We start from the raw sequence: 25,505 nt of genomic DNA on the forward strand, positions 1-25,505 counted from the left end.
ATGTAAAGATTTTATCTAATGTGGAACTTACAAAGTCTTGTCTAAGAATAAAAAGGTCTAACAACTTGTCAAAGATTAATAAGGCAAGTCAGTGCGTTGGGAGGCTAGACTTTTATAAGGAATAAGCAAATGATTTGCACACAAAATTGTAAGACATGGCTGTAGTTTGCCTCACTGTATAAAGCATGTCTTTCCCTCACACTGGCCAACCACGCACAAGGCAATTCACATGAAAACAGTGCCCAAGTTCACACACAAAAAATCACAGTTCTTCACTTTATGATCACCTCTGTCCTCCTCCCTAAAGTGAGTCCCATTCAGAAACACCTTCTAGAACGAACATGTGGGCCAGCCAACTGGTCAGCTCGCAGGCACACGTATTCCCGTAGGACGCTGCTTGCCAGTCTCTAGAACCACTTCCCACTCCCGCATTCTTTTCACTGAGTGTCAATGAATTGCCCGCTATCTTTAAACGATTAGGCTGATGATGAAGCAGATAACTTTCTTATATCAAAAACCTGAAGTTTTATATTATGTTTAGATTGCTCTTAGTCAATCACACACAAACAAGGTATACACCCAATCAATAAAGCAAGGACCTTTTACACAGAATATAAACAATGTCACAATTCCCCACTACACAAAATTTTAACTTACCAAAAGTTTTTTGCTTGGAACTGATGGCTTTCTATGCATGCAATAATGGTTTGCTGTCCATCTATTTTTTTACCATATACCTTGATGGCAAAGAAAACAAACACAAGAGTGAATTTAGGGTGCAGAACATCCAGCTCTAAATATACATAAAATACTGAAAACTGTACAGAGCTTTGGCAGGACTATGTAAAAGTAGACAAAACAAGTCATCAATCTAACACAGGAGCTAGAAAAACAAGTGCTCACATATGTACATCCGATCACAGATGCCTAGTGGATCATAAATGAAACGATAGAGTACAATGTACTGAGTAAAACTACTCTAAAATGTTCATGAACATCCCAGACATACCACACTTTTCATTCCAAACACAAGCATCATAAGAAGTGTAGGTAATTTAAACATACAGATGCCAATCTGGCTGTTTCCATGCAAATGAAAACTGGACCTAGATTATGATGATCATCTCTGCTGACTTCACAATCTTAGGGACGGCTATTCTCTAGTCATTGAAAAAGGATCTGGCTGGAGGTGGGCAAGTTACTTCCTATAACTAAGGAAGGTTGTTATGAGGATGCCTGTGACGGTCTGATGACGTTACTTCAGCTCTTGTTTGCTGCTTTAAAAATAATGACTTCATTGTGCCTTCAACCCCGGGGAACAAATGAGGACTCTCTAGCTCAACCTAACCACTTTCTCTTTGAGTTATTCTTCCAAAATAATCCTAGTCAACAAGGTTATAATTCATAGCACTTGTAAAGTATTTTGGTTATGCTGCTATATGTCTCAAATAATTATTGAGAACTAGATACTGAATTTTTGTCCTAACCAAATTAACCAGGTTAATTTCAGACAGCGAAATGAGGTGTTACTGGGTAATATTAATACTTCTATTGGGACAGCAGGTAGAAACCAGGATGTACGGTCACCTCAGGTTGGAGAGGTCCACACGGCCTTGAAAGCCACGCTCAGAAGCCTGGACGCTAACTAAGCGCAGCGGGAAAAATCTGAAGGACTGTAAGCAGGGGGTTTTCATAATCTAACTGCGACTTCAGAAGATCACTGGCTATGGCGATCACAGAAGCACAGACAGACTGCGGGGGACTGAAAACCCTATCTGGGTCAAAGAATGTTACGAAAGAAAAAGAAAAAAAAGCAATCCTACTTTCTAACATTTTAGCCTGAAAATATGAAAACAGGTTAAACTTATGAAAGAACATTAAAAAAATAAGAAATCTGATTGTGAAAAACACAAAGAAATGATTCCGCTTCCAAATAATTTTGTTTTAAGGTCTCATAACTTAATGAAAATAAGCTTGATCTAAACTTATTGAGATGAGTCATGAACATGAGATGAAAGAATCTCATCATAATCATCCTCTTCTAATCAATGTATGAAAATTCCTACTTGAATTTAACTCAAGGTAACTACCATTTTTTCCATTTTGGGCTATCAAAATATATTTACTATTTAGGGTTTCTTGAAAAAACAACAACATTGTTAGACATATTTACTTCAAGAAAAAAATGAAGGGCAACTTATATCTGTAAGTTACTATAAATTTCATAAAAACACTGCCACATTTACATAAGACAAAAGAAATGATGACTTACAGTGCAGACCCCATTCGGATAATGTTCTTTCACATAAGCTCGCAGAGCAGTTTCTACTGAAGTTCTCCACGATTCAATTGCATTTTCTGCTTCATACGGTCTTGGATCAGTTGCTTCCTTTCTTAAGTGATCAAATTTGAAACAGATTCTGTTTTTTGGATCCAAAAACTTTCCATTTCCCAAGTCGCCATGTTCTGTTATCAATACCTTCAACGATACAATAAATTTTGGGAAACAAGTATTTAAAATAGCATTTCAGTACTGACATATTAGTATACCTTCACTTAAGCCTTTTCCTTAAAACTATAAAGTAATTCTACTCCAAACAACTGGTTTAACTACAGGGCACAACTAGAATATTTCAAATGAGTCGACTATACAGACAATGAGGTTACTCTCATTCGGCTTAGATCAGTGGATCTGATCTAACAGAACTTCCAACTACCCAGGGAAAAAAATGCATCTCCTAACATACTGCTGGAGTCAGTTTTTTTTTTGAGAACTATGAATAGTTACTTTTCCTGTTACTAGTCTCCAGTTCCTCAACATCCTTCGATGAGGATATTTATAAGAATGGTTTTAATCCAGTGAGACTCCTCATCGGTGTGTCTACATTGCTCCTGGGCTCACAATCTCAGCTTCTGTGAAGTGCCTTTCTTGTTTGTGTAAGCTAATCATTGACAGTTGTTTTCAACTGATTTCCAAATTTTTTAAAAAGTAATTTATTCATTTATGTACATTTATATTACACATGCATAAATTTGACATTTTGTGCTTTATTTAAAAAATTTCCATTTTCCTTCCCTTGCAACTCTCCCAATTTTTGACTCCTCATTCATGACAGGACATAGTCATCCCTCTGATGTAAATCACGAAACATAAGATGTATCGCCCTAAATTTTTTTCAGCCACATAATCCTACATAGATAAATATACATACACATCAGTGTACATACATACATGCATGCAGGGTTCTTGTTTGGGTCATTGTTTTATAACAATGAATAGAATAAAAGTGCATGCAAACACCTATTTTTCTGCTTCTGGCTTTTTTCAACATAAATACCTTACAGAAACCCTTCCAAGTTAACTGGTATACCTCTCACCATTCTTTTTAATGGTTGCATAATATCCCACGATGTGACTATAGCGTAATTTATTCTGTCATTCCACTACTGATGCACCTTCTCTTTATTTCCAGGCTGTTTTCTTTTAGGGGGAGGGATGGGCACATTAAAAATGTTGAAATAATTATTACTGTACATATATTTTAACATACTAATGTTTTTGTCTCCATTGGATGCTTCCATTTCTCTTGGATAAATTCCCAGCAGTGGCGACTGAGGTATAAGGTTTATATATTTAAATTTAATACATAATTAGATTGCTTTCAAAAAATGGCTGTAACAAACTGCATTTCTATGAACAATATAAAAGATAATGTTCCCCTTCATGTTATCACAATCAATAGGCATACAATTCTTTTCTCAGTCTGATGGGCATGAAATCTATCCCATTACTTTATTTCTTTGACTTCCTGACAGATCTAAGTATCTTTTCATGTTTTGTGGGCCATTTGCTCTTCTGTGAGCAAATATCCTTTAATACTTTGTACCATTTCTTTTTAAAATTTATAAGAGTCCTTTGTTTAAAGCATCTGCTTCATTCTACAGTTAAAATAATTATTATGTAGCAAAATGTCCATCTTTTCTTTCATAGTTTCTGGGTTTCCAGTTTTAAGATGATCTCCCCGTGCCCTTATCTTGTATATGTGGACTCTTTACTCCTAAAATTTTAGTTATTTTACACATTTTTAATCCACCTGAAATTTCTGTATATATTATATGACAGAGGTCCAACTTTTTCTTGATAGAAACCAGTTGTGCCAATATCTTTTATTGTATGTCTGTTTAAATTAAAACCTTGTCATGTATACAAATGTTCATACTTTGGGATTAAATCCTGCACCTATATGCTGCTCTACTGATCTATTTGTCTACTCTATAAAATACCATCTTGATTTGACTTTACATTGGCTGTAAAGGATTTTCTGCTGTCTAGTAAGGCAATTCTCTCACTGTTCTTACTCTTCTTACATTTTTCTTGCTTTTTTTTCAAGCATGTATTTTTTTATATAAACTTTATGAAAATTTTGACCAATCAAGCTATCAGGATTCTAATCAAGCTGCATTAAATTCATATTTTCATTTTTAAAATTTAACTTTCTATCTCAAAATGAAATGTGATGTGCCTTTCTACTGTACAGATCCTTTTTCATGTGTTTCAAGAGGACAACCACCATTTTCTTCACAATCCTGTTTTTTCTTCTAAAGGTTATTTCTAGGTTAATGTATAGTTTCACCATTATTTAAAATGAAACTCCTCCCCCTCCAACCATTTCTAGTTTAAAGTACTTACTTGCCGCAATAAAGGAAAGTGAATGAGTTTTATATACTTACCTTAAATTCAGTCATCTCATGGAATTCTTTTAAGTTCAGTAGTTTTTTATGGCTGGGAGGCTAATTTTACTAGTCTCTCAGTATTTCTAAATCAATCAACCAATCAATCAATCAATCACCTAAGTGTTCTCTTCTTTTTCAAAGGTTTAAAAATTTTCATTCTCTTGTCATATTTGCTACACCTCCATGATATTAGATTAATAGTGATAAGTAGCTATTCCTGGACAATTTTCTATTTTAACTAAAATTATTTGTGTTTCTAGTTTATGATATTTACTATTGGTTTTTGTTAAACAATCTATTATAGTTAAGAGTTTTTTCTATTCATATTTTACTTAGGGTTTTTGTAATGAGAGCTAGCTGCTGGATCTTCCAAATTCTTTTTCACTGTCTACTGATATATCATAAGGTTTTCCCTTTGGATACATTCTAGTTAGTCTTGGCATGTTATTTTTTTTTTCATATATTCATATCCCTGGATTCTATTTGCTAATGTCTATTTAAATTTTTCAATCTATAGTCATATGTGAGCTTACTATAGAGTTTCTTTTGTTTTTTATTAGATTTAAGTATTAAAATTATGCTAGGTTCATAAAACAAGTTTGGGAGCTATTCAACATTATAAAAAGATGCCTGAATCTAAAATAAATAAGTAAATAAAAATAAAAGGATGCATTCCTTGGACCCAGCAAATCTTCTTTCAGGGATTTATCTTAAGAAGACAATAGTCAATGTGCCCGGAGGTACAAAGATGTTTAATACAGCATTGTTTATAACACTAAAAAAATAAACAAATGAAAAAAAAAAAAGCACAGAAAAACAAAATCTCACAAGAGAAAGAAAATAAATTTAGATTAATAAAATGAAGCACTATATAGCTTTTTATATATGTGTATACACACATGCATCTCTCTCTCTATATATAAGCTTATGCTTTCCTTTCCGTTACAAGTCATCTTTTGTCTAGTCTCTTTTCGCCCTGCAACTAAAAGACTACATGTTACATAAGGAATAATGACAAATATAACCTTTGCTATATTGATAATTAGCTACTAAGAACTAATTGTTACTACTCTTACGTTCTACTTACCAGTTCCTTCTTCATATTGTTTTACATAAATTGTGCTTCACACAGCACAGTATGAATTAATACAATCACTGTTCAATTACTAGTTAACATTAAACCAAAAAAGTAAGAATGCTAGTGACTTTTTGTGGCTTTTCTTAGCTTAGCAATTCTAACTCGCACTTTGGAAAGAAAAGATTTAATAGTTACTAAATGCTAAGTTACTCACATGAAGAATTGTAGAATTCCAGAGCAACCAAATTATGATATAAATCTTACTAATATATATTCTAGATTTTGGATAAATATAGGATTGATTTTTTTTTTTCCTAAACAAGAAAGTAGATTTAAAGTAACTATTTTCCAAAATCTTAAAAGAATTATATTTGAATTTCTAAAAGGAACTTTCTGCTAATAGCATTATTGGTTTCAACAAAAGAAACTAAATTTTCAATTACTTTGCCCGTAAGTGGCTATGATAAAAGTGAACACTTTTTTATCTTTTAAACACACCACTTCATAATTCTTGCAGGATAATAATAACCATTATAAATGAAACAAAGAATAGCTAGATCCTGTGTTTACATGAAACATACCTGATCCTCATAACCTTCAATTTTTACTGGAGTAAACTGGTCCAGGTTATACTGCGCAAATGCACTAAAAAAGAAAAAGGCGAATTACTTAAAATTACTTACTTAATACCCTTAAAAAAAATCACAGTCAATTCACCTGTCAATAAAAGTCACATGGCAAGTTAAATAAAATTATAACTCTCTATTAGTGATCTTATATTAACTATAAATATTATGTAGGTATGGCTATTTTTAAAACTGACGAATGATACCAGCTTTCAATGTTTAGCAAAAGAAAATTAAATCAGTAAATATAATTAATCTTTTCATTCAAACCCTTGGAAGTAAAGGTTAGCCATCTATAAGATACATATCCAATCACGTAGTATACGACAGACCAGGAAACAAAGTAGTTGCTATGAGAGATGCAAAGAGTAACCAGACAGACCCTACAGTTAAAGGGCTTACAGCTGAATAGGAAAGATAATAGACAAACAAAGGACAAAGAAGAAAGTACCATAAAAGAATGACCAATAAAGCACCATGAATAATACATATATTTTAAAAAATACATTCTAAGAAGAAAAGAGAATTAGATGTTATTTCATAATGGATGTAATACTGAGAAATGGCTTTGAAATAATGGGTAGGATCTGTGGTCTTGTGGAAATTGGAGGGATGTGAAGAAAAGAGTACTTCAATTAGAGGGACCAGGAGGAGCAAAACACATGAGAAGATAGGTCAGGTCCAACACCACAGAAAGCACCAAGCTCAATGCCTGGCACGTAGCAGGTTTATAGTTAGTTTACCAAAGTAAATGGCAAGGCTTGAAAGCTGGAATAATTACTTCATTTGGGAGGCAAAGCATAATCACAAAAGCTTTCTGAGAAAGGAGAACATAGAGCTACTTTAAAGATTAATTTGGTAGTAGTGTGTATGACAAATTGGGAAGTGAAGCAACTACAGCCAGAAAAAGCAGTTACGTTATTGTCAGGCAAACATCCATGTTAGAACTGCTGAAAGTCTGAACTAGGAAATGGTGACGAGATGAATTCAAGAACAAAGGCTCTCTATTCTCATGAGTAAAGAATAATATATTATGTAACTACATAATACACTTGTAGGAAAAACTCTCATCGTACAAATGATTATCTAAAAATACATAAAGATCATACTGTATTTTATAAAACCTGTAACCTGAGAAATTTATTCCACTTACTGTGTTTCCCCAAAAATAAGGCCTAGACAGACAATCAGCTCTAATGCGTCTTTTGGAACAAAAATTAATATAAAACCTGGTCTTATTTTACTATAAGAACAGTTTTATATAAGACCAGGTATATTATAATATAATATAATATAATATAATATAATATAATATAATATAATATAATATAATATAATACCGTGTCTTATATAAGACTGGATCTTCTATAAGACCGGGTTTTATAGTAAAATAAGACCCTGTCTTATACTAATTTTTGCTCCAAAAGATGCATTATAGCTGATTGTCTGGCTAGGTCTTATTCTCGGGGAAACATGGCAACAGAAAAGACATTGAGAATTTTAAAATTTAGGAATGTATCTCTCAATCTAATCTCCTTGGGAGTGTTTCATGTTATTCTGGATGGTAAGATGTCTACTGAATTTTCAGGTATTAGCTACTCAGTCTCTCCAGAAAGGAATATTTGGTTAGTCAAAGCATTATTGAGTTAATAAAAGACTAGAAAATGTAAAAATAGCAAAGTAGAATTCAGTTTCTAGCCGTTAAATTCCTGACACTGCATGTTCAAAAAAGATGGGAGTAAATATAGAAATGCATGAAAGAGCTAGAGAAAGAAGTATCTATCCACTTCTGATTTTCTTAATTCATTAAAACCACAATCTTCCTAGGAATAGCCTCAACATAGCCAGGCAGTCATTAACCCTTAAATGAACCTACCTCAAAAATATGTCTGAGATTAAATAAAAAAAACACACAACTAGAGTCATGCACTGCATAAGGATGTTTCGGTCAATGATGAACCACATATATGATGGTGATCCGTAAGATTATAATGGAGCTGAACTTCCCTATTGCCTAGTATGCCACAGCACAGCACATGACTCACATGTGTGGTGATGCGGGTGTAAACAAACCTAATGAACTGCTGGTCTTATAGAAGTATAGCACATACAATTATGTACAGGACATAATACTTGATAATAATAATAAATAACTAGGTTACTGGTTTATGTATGTTCTATACTATGCTTTTAATTGTTATTTTAGAGTGTACTCTTTCTACATACATAAAAAGTTCCATGTAAAACAGTATGCCCGGTTACGCCAGCAGCCTCGTATATCTCTCATTTACCATGTCTCTTGAGTGCATAATTTTCTCTCATGCTTGATTGAATCTCATGTTGTTTGTACAGTACCATGCTGTACAGGTTTGTATCCTAGGAACAATGGGCTATACCACCTAGGTTTGTGTTAGCACACTCTGATTTTTGCACAAGGATGAAATTGCTTAACGATGCATTTCTCAGAACGCGTCCTTATTGTTAAGTGGCCCATGACAATATTCTAAATCACTTAGAATTACTGGAAGTAAAAGACACATTTAAATATAAATATGGATATGGGCGGCCAGATGGCTCAGTTGGTTAGAGCACGAACTCTCAACAACAGAGTTGCCGGTTCAATTCCCACATGGGATGGTGGGCTGTGCCCCCTGCAACTAAAATTTGAAAATGGCGACTGGACTTGGAGCTGAGCTGTGCTCCCCACAACTAGACTGAAGGACAACAACTTGGAGCTGATGGGCCCTGGAGAAGCACTGTTCCCCAATATTGCCCGATAAAAAATTAATAAATAAATAAATAAATACAGATAGTAATTTGGTCCTAGGCCTTTTACTGTCTGTAACCACAAACTTCATCTATCTATAATTTGGGAGTGAGGGAAGAACAGGAAATCTAAAAAGGAGACAATAAATATGAAATAGGTAAAATTTTATCTTAAATGCTCAAAGCAAGTTAAATAGGTCAGTTACACAGTATAGTGGGAAAAAGGTACTTATTAACCTACAAAGTCAGAATACAGAATATCTATGTTTTGTTCAAACTTTGTGTTAGCTAGTGTGAGCACCATTTACCTCATCTACAAAAAAAAGGGGTTTGGACTCAATGACTTCCCAAGTCCCTTCCAGTTCAGAAAACTTATTCCATCCACCCACTCACCACCTGCTCACCCAACCCTCCATCTATACAAATATTTAAGTGTAAAACACTCTACTAGAAACAGTGAAACACTAATTTCTCTGCTTGTAGAGTTCTGTAGCCCAATTCATTTCTCAGTCACCTGTTTCTGTATTTAGATTTTTACACCCTTTACTATTAGTGATTCACCAATCACATCTTAAACTCTCACCATGTGTTTCCCTCAGTTTGGCTACATTATTTTCATTATTTACTATTCAAATCCTATTCATTATTTAAACTCAGCTCAAAATCCAGCTCTAAATAGAAATTAAAGATTTCTTCCTTTGGGATTTCCTCCAAAAGCCTTTGACATACCTCTATTAAGATAACATTTTATTTCATTTGGCCTGATATTGAATATATCTGACTCTGCACTGTAAAATACCTAAGAGGCTTATTTATCTCATCATCATAGTGAAGTCTGACATTCCTACATCTGTTGAATAAAAGGCTATTTCTGGATACTTCAAAATATTCTAGAATTGAGAGTACCAATTCTTCAGTATGTATGTCTAATTTTACGATGAAACATACTGAATTTGTGTCATTTCGTAAAGAAAGATGTCCAATCAGAACCACTCTTCAGAACAATAGCTATGTATTTTCCCCTTATAAAAAGACAGAAAAGGGTAAAAAAACACAGTTAAAGCAACAGGGAAAAGGTGGAGGAAAGGAGGAAAAGAAGCACATATATGTGAGGAAGAGATGTACTGGTATAAAAGAAATTCAATATAAAAAGTACAACTGAAGAAGAAACAGGACTATGGTTATGCACTTACTCTGGAGAAACTGCCACTCGGATACAGTCTCATGTTTTTACTATGCCTTCCAAGTTACATTATGCAGGTTTAACAGGCAGCCTCAATGTTAAGTGATAAACTATCTTGAGGGTAATACCAAATTTTGAGATATTTCAAAAGTAATTCAGAACCAAGTCTAGTGAACAACAGGGGTAACACCATTTCACAGAGAGGACACTGTGAGCCAGAGTAATTTAATTCCAAAGTCAATGATTTAAGGTATATTTTTGCACTTCACAGACACGCTTAGATGTCTACAAAATAAATTCAAATGAATATTTACTTTAGAGAAAGTCACTGAGGTCAACAAAAAGAATCAATATTTTCTTTATGTGTTCATCTAGTTAACAATCATTTACTGAAAGTATAACTACATGCAAGAAAATCAAGTTTCTACTGAAGGCTTCCATGATTTTTTTCTTGGGTTTATACTCTACTATAAAGATCTTTTATCATTACTACTGATTTCCTCAAAGACTCATTTCCTTAAAAAAAACAAAAAACCTCAGACTATCAGGCATTTCAATCTCTATACCTTTGAAATGTGGACCACAACTGTCCCTGAAATTTGGTTCATAATAAAAGAGAACTACAGCTCACATTCCAGTTTCTTTTTAGAACAAATCCAAGTTATTTAATTTAAAGATAACAATCATCATCAGGTAAATGCTTCTTTGGACAAATAAAATTCAATACTTTCATCATTTTGAGTCATATGTATGACTATTTCATACTTACATAATTATGAATATTTTTTTGACCTTCATTAAACCTCACTCTGCCAGGGGAAAACGTTGTCTTTAAACAAATCAAGTTTCTCATTTTCTTAACTTAAAAAAAAATCTAATTTGTGCACCTACCTGAAACAACCCACACATTTATTTACCAAAGATAACTCAGAAGAAAAGTTTATTTTGAAAGTTCTGTTGTTAAAAGTTCATAAATGCTATATGTTATATGTTTCTTTACTTGTCAATATGCTATATGCTATTAGAAAATTAATTTTTCTTGAATATACAAATAATTTAAATAAGATTTAAAGAAATTAAGAGTAAGTAGAAATTCACTCAGAAGCTAGTAACTAAAGTTAAAGGTATAAAGTAAACTGATTTCTATAAAGCACTTTACTATAATAATTAACAGGGTGGAAGCAACCCAGGTTTCCATTGACAGATGAATGAATAAAAAAAAATGTGGTATATATATTTAGCATTAAAAAGGAAATTCTGACACATGAGATAACATGGATGAACCTTAAAGATATTGTGCTAAGCGGAATAAATGAGTCTCAAAAGGACAAACAGTGCATGAGGTATCTAGAGAAGTTAAATTCATAGAGACAGAAAGTAGAACAGTGGTTGTCAGGGGCTGGGGAGAAAGGGGAATAGGAAATTATTGTTTAATGGGTACAGAGTTTCAGTTTGGAAAAAGGAAAACCGTTCTGGAGATGGACAGTGGTGATGATCATACAACAATCAATGTGAATGTACTTAATGCCAGAGAACTGTACACAAAAAAGTGATCAAAATGATAGAGATCGTTATATGGTGTAATAAAAAAATACAGTGAATGTTTAAATTAAAAATTTATCACAGTAAAAGACATATTGCCATTAACCCCCTTCAATATACCCCCCCTCGTTCCGAACTCACTCATCCCATGGTTCTTGCCACTTTCAGAAGCAGTTCTGGAAGTCCTCTTTTGTGAGTATCTTTAGTTGTGCTGTTGTGGCTGCCTCGGTGTCCTGAATCATTTTGACTTTGGGGAAGAGCCAGAAGTCACACAGGTGCCAGATCCAGTGAACAAAGTGGATGAGAACACACCGTAATGTTTTTACTTGACAGAAACTGCCATACCACAAGTGATGTGTGACATGGAGCATTGTTGTGATGGAGGATGAAGTAAAGATATGAAAGAGGACTTCCAGGACTGCTGCAGAAAGTGGCAAGAACGATGGGATAAGTGTTTTCAAAGCAAGGAGTAGTATTTTGAGTGGGATTAATGGCAATATGTCTTTTACTGTAATACATTTTTTTAAAAATTTAAACATTTACAGTATTTTGTAATCATACATTGAATGTGTATTTTTCCCCCAATAAAAAATAATAAATAAAAACTGCTATTAAAAAATACAGGAATTTAAATTAGAAGCGAAATCAGATATGCCTGGGAGTCTGCTGAACCTCTACCTTCATTACCATTAACTGTAAAGGACATTTATTTGATGAAGCCTTCAAAATAGAATGAGAGCACATTTCCCCCATTAGTTAGGATGTCACATGTTGGATAGCATACTAGGATGAGAGTAGGTGACCGGATGGTTACTAAACACTCTTTGTAAGGCACTAAAAATCTGTTTAATTTCACCATTTTCAAAAGAGTAATGGAGTTGGTTAGCCTAAAATATGGGTCCCCGGACCTTATTTTGGGAGTTGGTGTTGGGGAAGAGAATTGACCATTTCTATGAAATCCTATGATAGGTGTGGCAAGGCATGATTCAGGTCACTGTCCAAAGATGACACCCTGGCTTTTAGAATTGCCTAGTTCTTTCAATCATTTACAAATCTGGTAAATATTTATTAGGTATATCTATGTCAGGTATCACAGTAGGCATTTATGGATGAGCAAAATAAACTCCTAACCCTCAAAAATCCATTAGTGTCAAATATATAACAATAAAGCAAAATCTGAATAAAAATTAAAACAATCATAATTTCAAAAACCAAAATTTCTAAAATAATTTTACCCAACTTTGCAAAAGTCAAAATGTAGTTAGTATTGAGTATATAAGCCACTCCCAAACACACAACAAATAGACAATTTCATATTATAATTGTGTCCCTATTTCTCTCTGTGATCAAAAATATTTCTCTTCTAGCCTAGTACATACTATGCATATTTATATATTTGAACTTGATGTGCAAATATCTTTTTTAGGGATTGGTGCTTAAAAAACACTTTTAAAACATTTTCCCATGTCACTTTCGTTATGTTAATAATATATAATACTTACTGGGCTGCTCCTTCCCTGAGAAGATTATCATTATTAAGCAGTAACCGAACATCTGCAAAACAAACGTTATCTTTTATATATTACTGTTTTTCTATGTTTGAAATTCCTGTGTAATGAATGCAGGTTATTCTGGTCATGTATTAACACCCCCACCCCACAAAAGAGGAAGATCAAATAATCACTCTGATGGCTCAAATAAGTATAAAAACACACCATGACATTAATTTTAAAGTTGATTAGGAAATAGAAGAGGAAATGAAATGGAAATACAAGTTCTTTTATACCCTTCATAGTCAATGCAGGCAGACTGAAACATATCTCCAAAGACCTGAAATGGAGGTAAGTGACAGCAAGGAGGGTGTGCTGAGATCTGCAGCAGGCTTAGTGCTGCACCTCGAGTGTGATGGTGCTGTCACGAGTTCAAGTGCATGTGCTCTGCAGAGAAGGGATTCAACCAGAACCCGCTTGTGAACAGAGTGCAGATGTACGCACTTCCGTCTTCAGACAGCACATGTTCAAACAAAAGATGAAGGTATCTAGTTTGATGTGGTAGCTGCTTTATTTAATAATCTCACTTTTGTTGATTCTTAATTCTGTCCTAATTTTAGATAGATTATGTAGACATGTGCCTATTAATCATTAATACATAACTTTAAAGATAATACTTATTGGAAAACCCAAGCACTCTGTGAAACATAAAGGAAAAAAAAAATCACATAATTTCACCCAAAAGAACCAAATTTCTACAGTAGCTTTGGTATATTTTCTGTTATTATTTTTCCTATGCACTTAGCTGTTTTACATAGTTGCGACCATAAAGTACATCCAACAATTTTTTCACTAAATGAAAATAACACAAAGCATCTCTCATTAAGAAACTGGTTTAATATAATACAGTCTATAGTTCTTATAAACAATGTAAAATTGGACAGCCATTAAACATAATGTACTGTATTTCCCCGAAAATAAGACCTAGCCTAATACAAGACCTAGGTCTAAAAAATAAGACCTACCCAGTATTATATTAATTGTATTATATTATATTATACCCGGTTTTATATTATAGTAAAATAAGACTGGGTCTTATGTTAATTTTTGCTCCAAAAGATGTATTAGAGCTGACTGTCTGGCTACATCTTATTTTTGGGGAAACATGGTATATCATAAGTACATTATATTCTAGCCATTATAAAATCCAGACTGATGAAACTTTTCCTGTAGTTCAGAAAATACAGGTTTTTCTACATAATCTTCTTAACTTAGTTATTTTGGTTATATAATTTATTCTTTAGAAAAAGAGTGCTTTATATATCTAGTCTTAGTGTTATAAAGTAAACACTCACCATTAAACACTTCGTTAAATTCTCCAGGAGGGGCATGAATGATGAACTTTGCTGCTATACGCACCTAAAATAGAAATGAAGATATAAATGTTCCATAGCATAGGCCTCAGCTAAAATTTAAAAAAAAGTACAAAATTATGGCATTCTAAAGTTCTACTGAAAATGACTTAAGAAAAATTTAGGGATAGTGACACTTCTTCATTCAAACACCTTAAATTTATTACTTTTTAAAAATAAGCTTATTATTGTTTAATAATTTAGTATAATCACAATTATAGGTTGAATGTAGATTAAAAAATACAAAATATATAAAAGTCTCAAATAACAACATAACTTTACACCTTAAGGAATTAGAAAAAGAACAAATGAAACCCAAAGTTAGTAGGAAGAAATAACAAAAATTAAAACAGAAATAAATTATACAGCGACTAAAAAGACAATAGAGAGGAAACTAAGAGATGGTTCTTTGAAAGGATAAAAACTGACAAGTCTTTACTAGATTTGCCAAGGAAAAAAAAGACACAAAATCAGAAATGAAAGAGGAACTGTTACAAATCATACCACAGAAATAGAAAGAATTATTAGACTACAATAAACAATTATAATACCTGCAAACAAATTGGACAACCTAGAAGAAAAGGGTAACCCCTAGAAACATACAACCTGCCAAGAATGAATTAGGAAGAAATGGAAAATCTGAACAGACCAATTAAAAGTAAGTAGATTGAATCAGTAATCAAGACCCTCCTAAAAAACAATAGTTCAGACTTCACTAACAAATTCTACCAAAAGTTCAAAGAAAAATTAATACAAATCCTTCTCATTCTTCCAAAACCACAAGAGGAGGAAACTCTTCCAAGCTTTTATGAGGCTAGCATTACAAGGGTGCCACAAGAACAGAAAATTATAGTCCAATATCCCTAATGAACATAGACACAAAAATCCTCAACAAAATATTAGCAAACTGAATTCAGCAATACATTAACAGGATCAGATACCAAGACCAAGTGGGATTTATGCCAGAATGCAAGGATGGTTCAACACCTGCAAATCCGTTAGTGATACACCGTATTCACAACATAAAGGAACATCATATGATCATCTCAATAGATACAGAAGAAGTACTTGACAAAATTTAACATCCATTTATGATAAAAACTTTCAACAAAGCAGTTAGAGAGAGACTGTACCTCAACAAAATAAAGAAAATATATGACAAGCCCACAGCTAACATCACATTCAAAGGTGAAAAGCTGAAAGTTTTCTTCTAAGATCAGGAACAAAACAAGAATGCCCACACTCACCTCTTTTATTCAACATACTCATAGTATTGGAAGTCCTAGCCACAGCAATCAGACAAAAACAAAAACAAAAAAAAGAAACAAACAAATAAAAGGTATCCAAATTCAAAAGGAAGAAGTAAAACTATCACTTTTTGCGGGTGACGTATTATACAGAGAAAACCCTCAAGACTTCATCAAAAAACTGTTAAAACTAATAAACGAATTCTGTAAAGTTACAGGATATAAAAATCAATACACAAAAATCATTTCTAAGAATGAACTATCACAAAGAGAAATTAAGAAACAACTCTATTTAAAATTACACCAAAAAGAATGAAATAATTGTAACCAAGGAGGTAAAAGTCCTGTATACTGAAAACTACAAGACATGAATGAAATTAAAATATAAATAAATGGAAAGCTATTCTGTGCTCATGAATAGGAAAAATCAATATAATTAAAATATCCATACTACCCAAAGCAATCTACAAATTCAGTACCATCCCGATCAACATTCCAATAACATTTTTCACAGAAATAGAATAAACCTAAAATCTGTAAAGAATCACAAAGACCCCAAATAGCCAAAGCAATCTTGCGAAAGAACAAAGCTGAAAGCTCCCTGATTTCAAACTATATTACAAAAAACCACACTAATTAAAACAGTATGGTACTGGCAAAAAAAAAAAAAAAAAAAAAAGACACACAGATCAATGAATAGAGATCCCAGAAATAAATCCATAGGTATATGGTCAATTTATGACAAAGGAGCCAAGAACATACACTGGGGAAAGGACAGTCTTTTCAATAAATGGTGTTTGGAAAACTGGACAGCCACACGTAAAAGAATGAAACTTGATCACTATCTTACAACATGCATAAAAATTAACTCAAAATATAAAACCTGAAACCATAAAACTTCTACAAGAAGAGATAGGTGGTAAGCTCCTTGACATAGGTCTTGGCAATAATTTTTAAAATCAGACTCCAAAAGCAAAAGCAACAAAAAACACAAATGCACAAGTGGGACCACATCAAACTAAAAGCTTCCAACCAAGAAAGGAAATCATCAACAAAGTGAAAAGGCAACCTACAGAATGGGAGAAAATATTTGCAAATCATATAGCTGATAAGGGGTTAATATCCAAAACATATAAAGAACTCATACAACTCAATAGCAAAACCCCCCAATCTGATTAAAAAATGGGCAGAAAATCTGAACAGACATTTTCTCAGACATACAGATGGCCAACCAGTACATGAAAAGATACTCTACATCATTAATCATCAAAGAAATGCAAATCAAGACCACAATGAACATCACCTCTGTTAGAATGGCTATTATCAAAAAGACAAGAAATAACTGTTGGCAGGAATGTAAATTGGTGAAGCCACTATGGAAAACAATATGGAGGTTCCTCAAAAAACTAGAAAAGGAACTACCATATGATTCAGCAACTCCACTTCTAGGTATTTATCTGAAGAAAATGAAAACACTAACTCAAAAACATATCTGTACCCCACATTAATTGCAGCATTATTTACAACAGCCAAGGTATGGACACAACTTAAGAGTCCGGCAATGGAGGAATGAATAAATTGTGACACATAAATACACACACACACAAACACACAATAGACTATTATTCAGCCATCAAACAGAATGAAATCTTGCCATTTGTGACAACATAGATGGACTGTGAGAGCATTATGCTAAGCGAAATAAGTCAGACAGAGAAAGACAAATGCCTCAGATCTTTTATGTGGTGTCTAAACCAACCAACCAACCAACCAACCAACCAACCAACCAACCAACCAACCAACCAGCCAACCAACTGAAAAACCCAAGCTGCCAAACTCATAGAGAACAGAGACTGGTGGTTGCCAGAAGTTGAGGGTGGCGGGGAGGTAGGAGAAAAAGAAAAATATACATATATAATTTAATGCATTTAAGAATCCGAAGCACCCACGTACCCCCCCCATATATAATTTGCTTATTAGTGTGTGTGTGAGACACACACACACACACACACACACAAATCAGCAAATTTTTCCTTTAAACTAAAATGGAAAAAAATTATCAAGGAAATTTGTATGTGTGAAGAAGTAAGATGCACTTAGGTATAATGAAGAAAACATATTTATGTGTCTCAAATTAGTGAAAGATATAGAAAGGAAGAGGGGAAGAATGGCCTTCCCCACTTCTTAGGAAATTTTAGTTCAAATGTAAGAGACAAAATATCAACAGGTGTACTGAGAGATATATTTAAGAGAATAAAGGCTATATTTGCGAAAGAGATTAATCACTAATTAAATTATATCTGAGAAGTTAAATGGTATGCCTCATATTACAGTTTAGTGAAGAAGTCTTGAGTATTTATGATAGTTTTCCAACTACTACACAGCATCCTCTGACTAAGTTCAGACCGTGTTCCTGAAAGTGTAGTCCCTAAACAAGCAGTTTCAGTGATTTTGTCCAAAATGCACAATTATGGGCCCCACAGACTCTGGAAATGCGGCTCTGAAAACACCATATATACAAGCTTTCCAGGTGATTTTTAAATGCATATTCATGTATTTGCTGAATTAAGAGACAATCCTAGACAAAAAGAAAACCTTGACTTATTTTCATCTTTCCCACTTTATTAGCACTGTCAATTCTCTGATGTGGAAACTAAAAACAATGGAAAGAAAAGACTTATACAAGGTCTGACAACTAAGTTCGCGAACTTGCTGCCCCAATGTTGCTAACCTTTTTTGCTATCAGAGGGATTATTCATATGAATTTGTACCAACTGGACAAACAATTAACCAAGTTTACTATTTTGAAGTGCTGAAAAGGCTGCGTGAAAAAGTTAGATGATCTGAACTTTTCACCAACAATCCATGGCTCTTGCATCACGACAATGCACCAGCTCACATGGCGCTGTCTGTGAGGGTTTTTAGCTAGTAAACAAGTAACCGTATTGGAACACCTTCCCTGATCTGGCCCCCAATGACTTCTTTCTTTACCCAAAGATAAAGGAAATATTGAAAGGAAGACATTTGGATGACATTCAGGACATCAAGAGTAATACGATGACAGCTCTAATGACCATTCCAGAAAGTTTCAAAATTGCTTTGAAGGGTGGACTAGGCCCTGGTGTAGGTGCGTAGCTTCCCAAGGGGTGTACTTCGAAGGTGACTGTAGTGATATTCAGCAGTGAGATATGCAGCTTTTTCTAGGATGAGTTCAGGAACTTAATTATACAACCTTGTATATGTTTGTGTATATACGGGGGTGCCAAAAAAAATGTATACAAGTGGACACTTTGGTCAACATTGCTCAAGCAGTAGTTCGTGTAATCACAAGTGTCTGGACACTGATGGTCACCACTTTGAGCACTTCCTGTAATTGCAGAAGTCAAACGTAACTTGTATTCACCTTTTGTTATCAGCATACATTACGTTCTTTTGTGTGAATTTTATTGGGTAACCGTGTGTCTTTTCCAGGACCTATCAGCTGCAAGTCAAGTCGTCGTTCTTCCATCTAGTTGTGGAGGGCACAGCTCAGCTCCAAGCCCAGTCCCCATTTTCAATCTAGTTGCGGGATATGCAGCCCACCATCCCATGTGGGAATCCAACCAGCAATCTTGTTGTTAAGAGCACACGCTCTAATCAACTGAGCAACCGGCCGCCCATTGAGTATTACAATTTTAATACAGTTTCCTACCTTAAAATGTGTATATTTTTTTGGCACCCTCTGTATGTTGTGTGTATATGCATCTAAGTACACATGTAGTTTTCAGAAGACAGATGAAAGATGTTCCTCGGTAGAGGCCCCACACGAGTAGGTGACAAAGTCTTGAAAAGGTTAGAAAATGTCAGTTCAAAGAAACAAGGCTTTATAGTCTAGAACTCTCAAGTTTTAAGCAAAATCTATGACTGTTATTAGATACCACTGAGAAATAATAATTAAGATGATAACAAAAGTGGGATAATTGACATTAGTGTTTGCCAAGCACTCTACATGGATTCAACTCTTCAAAACAACCCTATGAGGTGGTTAATATTATCTTTGCACGTTTTTTAGATGAGGTAACTGAAGCAGAAGCTAAGTAACTGATTCCTGAATCTACTTTTATTCACTACATTATGCTGCTTCTCAGATTTAAAAGTTTTGGTGGAATGGGTAAAACCCAGCCACCAAAAGATGAATCTGGCAGAATGTAACAGTGTAGCCAACAAACAACTGTTTCAAAATAAATAATTTTTTTTTGGTATTTAAAATGTCAGTAATAACTTAAGTGAAACAGACAAATTCCCTTAAAGACACAAAATACAAAATTCACTCAAGAAACAGAGAACCTAGATCTATTAAACAAATTATCGTTAAAAGCTTTCCAACAAATAAAACTCCAGGTTTTCTTATACCCAGTATTTAAGAAAGAAAGAACACCTTCCAACTAATTTTAAAGAATAGCACCATCCTATACCAAAGACTAAAATAATTCAAGAAACACAACTGTAGAAAAATAGTATAATCAGAGTTACTTTAAAATGAAGCAGGAGCTGCCATCCCAGAGGAACTGCTTGGCACTTATGCCTCAAATCTTTGGAATATTAACACAGGGCAAAATAACCTTTGGACTGGGCCTAAAGCAACACTGTATGCCAAACAACTACTTGCAAAGATAACAAGAAAGCAGATATTATGACTACAGGGCTGACGACTACCAGACTGAAAATTAAAAACAGTTTAGAATTCGCCACTCTGTTAGCCTATCTGCACCAATAGAAATGCCTTCCATTGATATGATTGTTCCCCTTCCCTCTCATAAATACCACCTGCCTTTGTCTCCTAATTGGAACATTACACTATTTGGGTTTCTGCTTGAATCAGTGCCTCCCAAATAGCTATTCTTTTTTGATCTCAAATAAATGCTTGTTGCCTCTCACTTTGGTCTTTGATTTTTAGATTAGCACAATTCACAGACCCAAATCTCTCATGAACATAGATGCAAAATTCTTCAATAAAATATTAGCAAGTGGAATCTAGCAATACTATATAGAAAGGATAACACATCATAACTAAATAGTTTTTAATGGAAATGTAGGGCTGTTTCAATATTTAAAAATGAATGACACCAATTCACAATTATCAACTGATTAAAGATGAATATCCACAGATCATTTCAGCAGAAGCAGAAAAATTATTTGATATTCAACATCTAATCATGATGAATACTCTTAGCAAGCTAGGAAGAGAATGTCCTTAATTTGATGAAAGGTATTTACAAAGAAACCTATAACTAACATAACCCTTAAGGGCCAAGGACTAAAGGCTTTACCCCTAAACTAAGGAATAAGACAAGAATGTCTATCTTCACCACTTATTCAACATCCTACTAAGGTCTTAGTGAGGTAAGATTAGAAAAAGAAATCAAAGGGATTTCATAACTAAAATAAAACTTTCTATTTGCAGACATGATTGCTTACCAAAAAAAAAAAAAAAAAAAACCCCAAGGAAGTGAAAAAAAAAAATGACCTAGGTATAAAGCTAACAAAGTAAGTGCAGAGGCAGTATACTGAAAACTACACAAAACACTGATGGACGAAATCAAAGAAGGGCTGAATAAATGGAGAGATATGTTAAAAATATATTTCCGGACTGGAAGATTTAGTATCATGAAGGTAATTTTCCCCAAACTATTCTATAGAGTCAGTGGAAGCCCAATCAAAATCCCAGCAGGAGTTTTTGCATATATACCAACAAGCTGATTCTAACATTGATATGTTTCCTATGTTATTTTTCCATGTTTGAAAAACGCAATAAATGCAGATTATTTTGGCCATGCATTTAGACCTCTTCTGCTCAAATGCAAGCAAGATAAAAAAATCACTCTGATGTCCCAAATAACACACACACATGAATACACACCATGCTATTAAAAAGGTAAGATTTGGGGTAGGCTATAAAGAGAGGAAATGAAATATGCTACTTCATACCCTTAATAGTATATGCAAAGTAGTAAAGGCAAATGAACTACAATAGCCAAAACAATTCTGAAAAATAACAAAGTTGAAGAATTCACACTACCTGATTTTGACTTACTATATAAATCTACAGTCATTAGGACAGTACTAGTGAAGGGATACACAATGGAACATAACTGAGAGTTCAAACATGCGCGCGCACGCGTCCAAAAGTTTTGACAAACATGCAAAGACAATTAAAGGGAGAAAAGATATCTTTTCAACAAGTGATATTCAAACAATTAGATATCCCTTAGCAAAGAAATATATCTCAATCTAAACTTCACACCTTATTAAAAAATTACCATAGCTATAAATGTAAAACAGAAAAAAAAAAAAAAAAGAAAAGAAAATCTTCATGACCTAGGGTTAGGCAAAAAAGTCTTAGATATGTTACTAAAACTACAATCCTTACTAACCCAGTATACAAGTTTGGCAATTTCTTAAGAAGTTAAGCACACAGAATAATAGCACAACTCCACTCCCAGGTTATCTATCCTAGAAAAATGCAAATCTATGTTCAGTTGCTCAAAACTGAAGACAACTCACAACCCAAATGTCCACAAATGTGTGTATAAATGATGGTGTTCTACACAATGGGATACAACGCAGCAAAGGAAAGGAACAAATTAGGAATACTTGCAACAATTTGGATGACTCTCAAAAGCCTTATGCTGAATGAAAGAAAGCAGTCTCAAAAGCGTACACAGTAATAATATATGTCACCGTTTATATGACATTCTCCAATAAGCAATATCATAGCAATGGAGAACAGATCCATAGTTGCAGGGTCTGGGAGGAGAGGTGGGGCAGGGTGTGAATACAAAGGGAGAAAAGAGGGAAAGAGAAAATGAGGAAGTTTTTTTGGGGTGACAGAACATCATTATATCTAGATTTTGGTAGTGGTTACATGAATCTACACATAGTTGAAAATTATCAGAAAAAGGGCAGGGATACTATTAATATGTTAATTAAAAATGTTTTATGTGTATTCAAATTATTTTCTTCTAAAATACTTGAGGACTATTAAAATTAAAAGGCAAAACATAAAGAATAACTCTGAAGCAGGCAAGGTTACAGAAAAACAGTGCATGGTAAACATAACACTGGAATCTTATGTGAAAGTCTTAATCTCCTTCTCCTTCCCCCCTTCCTTCCTATTGAGGTAAGGAGCTGTTAGAAGCATTTAAAACAAAGTCTTAATCACTACTAAAGGCAACAAATAAAATTGTGGTGATCTGCTGATGAATTTATCAAATGCTTTTTTTGAAAACTTGTAGAATTTTGAGGTAATTTTGTAATACTCCTAATGACTTACACACTACCTATAAAACTGGACACACACAGCATTATTTAGTGATGTGACTAACTAGTTGCTGAGTTTTAAAAATATTAGTTGCTTCCAAAAAAGGCACATACCATTTAGAATTTTAGTCAGTTCTAAAACAAAAATGATCTCTATTTTTATCCTACTGGTAATTGCCATTGCTATTACACTAAATGCACGCATTAAGCAAAGGAGTTAATAGACTGCTCACAATATCCAAAGCAAATGGTGGGTCAAAAGTACCAGTAGGGTTGGGAGGTCATGGGAGCAGTCTGGCTGAAAACCCCAACCACAAGCTGATTACACCAGCTATGCCTAAAGTATTCTAACCTGGTTTTTGAGAATTTCACCAGAGAAGAATCTGATTTTTGTACTTCTTAAGTGCTAGAGAAAAGAAAGTGTGTCCAACAGTAAAGGCTTACTTGTCTTCCTAAAAAATTGTTCAGTCATCAAGGTATTTTCTAAACTCTGCTATCGACTCAGTATTTCCCTACATCCATGCTTCTTAGCCAACTTTTTGTTTAATTTTAAATCCAAGGAAAAGAGTTAACAAGAAGATGTCCCAAGAGTAGACAAATTTCTGAAAATAACTCAAAACATATTTCCTCAAAGTTTCTCTAGCACACATAGAGCTATAGTCTATTTACCCCGGGAATATTATAGTTTTTTTCTGTTAGAGCCCAGTGAATTATTAGATACATTCCTAGGCCCACTGCTAATTATTCTGCATTAACCACCATCTCCTTTCACATGATACTCGAAATCAAGTCCTTCTAAATTGGAGTCAGATTCAGGTAAGAGTTATTACTATTATTGTTACTATTATTGTACTTCTAAACTGCAATTCTAAATTGGAGGGGGGCGTGGTTTTGTTGGGAAAGTGTAGCTAGCCGGAGAGTAACTCTTTCTTATCTGTTAGTCATTGGCAGCTGACAGGTACGCCTCATAACAATTGCACCAAGAAGTATAGCTTTAAAAAGTTAACCTTATTAATGTTGACCTTAATGTATTAATCTGGGCTAAAAGCTGAAAGCACTGTATTTTTCTTCTATTTGGGTCCAAACGTTATTTTATATAAGACATACAAAAGGTAAACATAGCATAAAAAGTATGTCCCATTCTGTTGTGCTTCTTGTAAAACAGCAGACAACACAAGTGACTGTTAATATAAAGTTACTTATACATAAAATAGTGTATGCAAAACAATATCCAAAATGTTAGTATACAGTAGCCCTGAGGAAAAAATTTCTTCCCATCAACTGCCTGAGATAAGACAAAAGTATTTACTCACTGTTGAACTTTATTTTTGTACTTTTTCTTATGTGTTTTAAAAAAAAAAGCATTCTACAATTCAAAAAACAGATTAAATAATGATAATTATGATAAAATAAGAATAAAATAAGAATCCAAAGTCCATATTAATGTAAATGAATGAACAAATGGGAGAAAAAGGGAAAGTATTTTCTTATAGTAGAATTTCAACTAATAAATAAAAGGAATGACTGAATTAGAAAATCACCTATGGATGCTAAAATTGACGGGTAGAAGTTATGAGAAAACAACAGTAGACTCACATGGTCTGAAAATATCTTTCCACAAGCCACTTAACTACAAAGGGATAAACAGTAATTTTACCATGAGGAAACCTGCCACGTACCACATTTACTAAATGATGGGTTATCCTAAGTAACAGGTCTCCTGAGAGGGTATACCTGAGGACACAACATCACTTCCGGGATACTCCTGACAAAAATTCATAGGCTGAATCTAATCAGGAGGAAATGTTATACAAACTGAAATTAAGAGTCAGTCTACAAATTACTAGTCTGTACTCTTCAAACTGTTAAGGTCTGGAAAGACAAACAATGCTGAGAAACCGTTCCAGGTCAAAGAAGACCAGAGACACTACAACACAACTCAGTATGATCCTGGGCTGGATCCTGGACCAGCAGTTGGTGAAATGTGAACAGGGTCTGCAGATTAGATAATAGCATTTAATAAACGTTTAATTTGTTGATTTTGATAATTGTGCTATGGTTATGTAAGAGAAATCCCTAAACATAGTCAAATAGAGAGTGGAAAAAAAATTCCTTATCCACCAGGTTT

General features: G+C 33.8%; 1 protein-coding gene across 1 annotated transcript in view; it reads right to left on the bottom strand.

Annotated features, from left to right (window-relative positions):
• CAPZA2 (capping actin protein of muscle Z-line subunit alpha 2) overlaps positions 1-25,505 on the bottom strand; it is a 47,068-nt gene that overhangs the window by 9,917 nt on the left and 11,646 nt on the right. Inside the window, exons 2-6 of the mRNA XM_019743218.2 lie at positions 14,775-14,838; positions 13,432-13,483; positions 6,394-6,457; positions 2,273-2,479; positions 658-737 (exon numbers count right to left, since the gene is read on the bottom strand). Coding sequence (XP_019598777.1) covers positions 658-737; positions 2,273-2,479; positions 6,394-6,457; positions 13,432-13,483; positions 14,775-14,838 — 467 coding nt within the window. The remainder of the gene's footprint in view (positions 1-657; positions 738-2,272; positions 2,480-6,393; positions 6,458-13,431; positions 13,484-14,774; positions 14,839-25,505) is intronic.

Source organism: Rhinolophus sinicus, linkage group LG11, assembly GCF_036562045.2.
Source record: "Rhinolophus sinicus isolate RSC01 linkage group LG11, ASM3656204v1, whole genome shotgun sequence".
Taxonomy (NCBI): domain Eukaryota; kingdom Metazoa; phylum Chordata; class Mammalia; order Chiroptera; family Rhinolophidae; genus Rhinolophus; species Rhinolophus sinicus.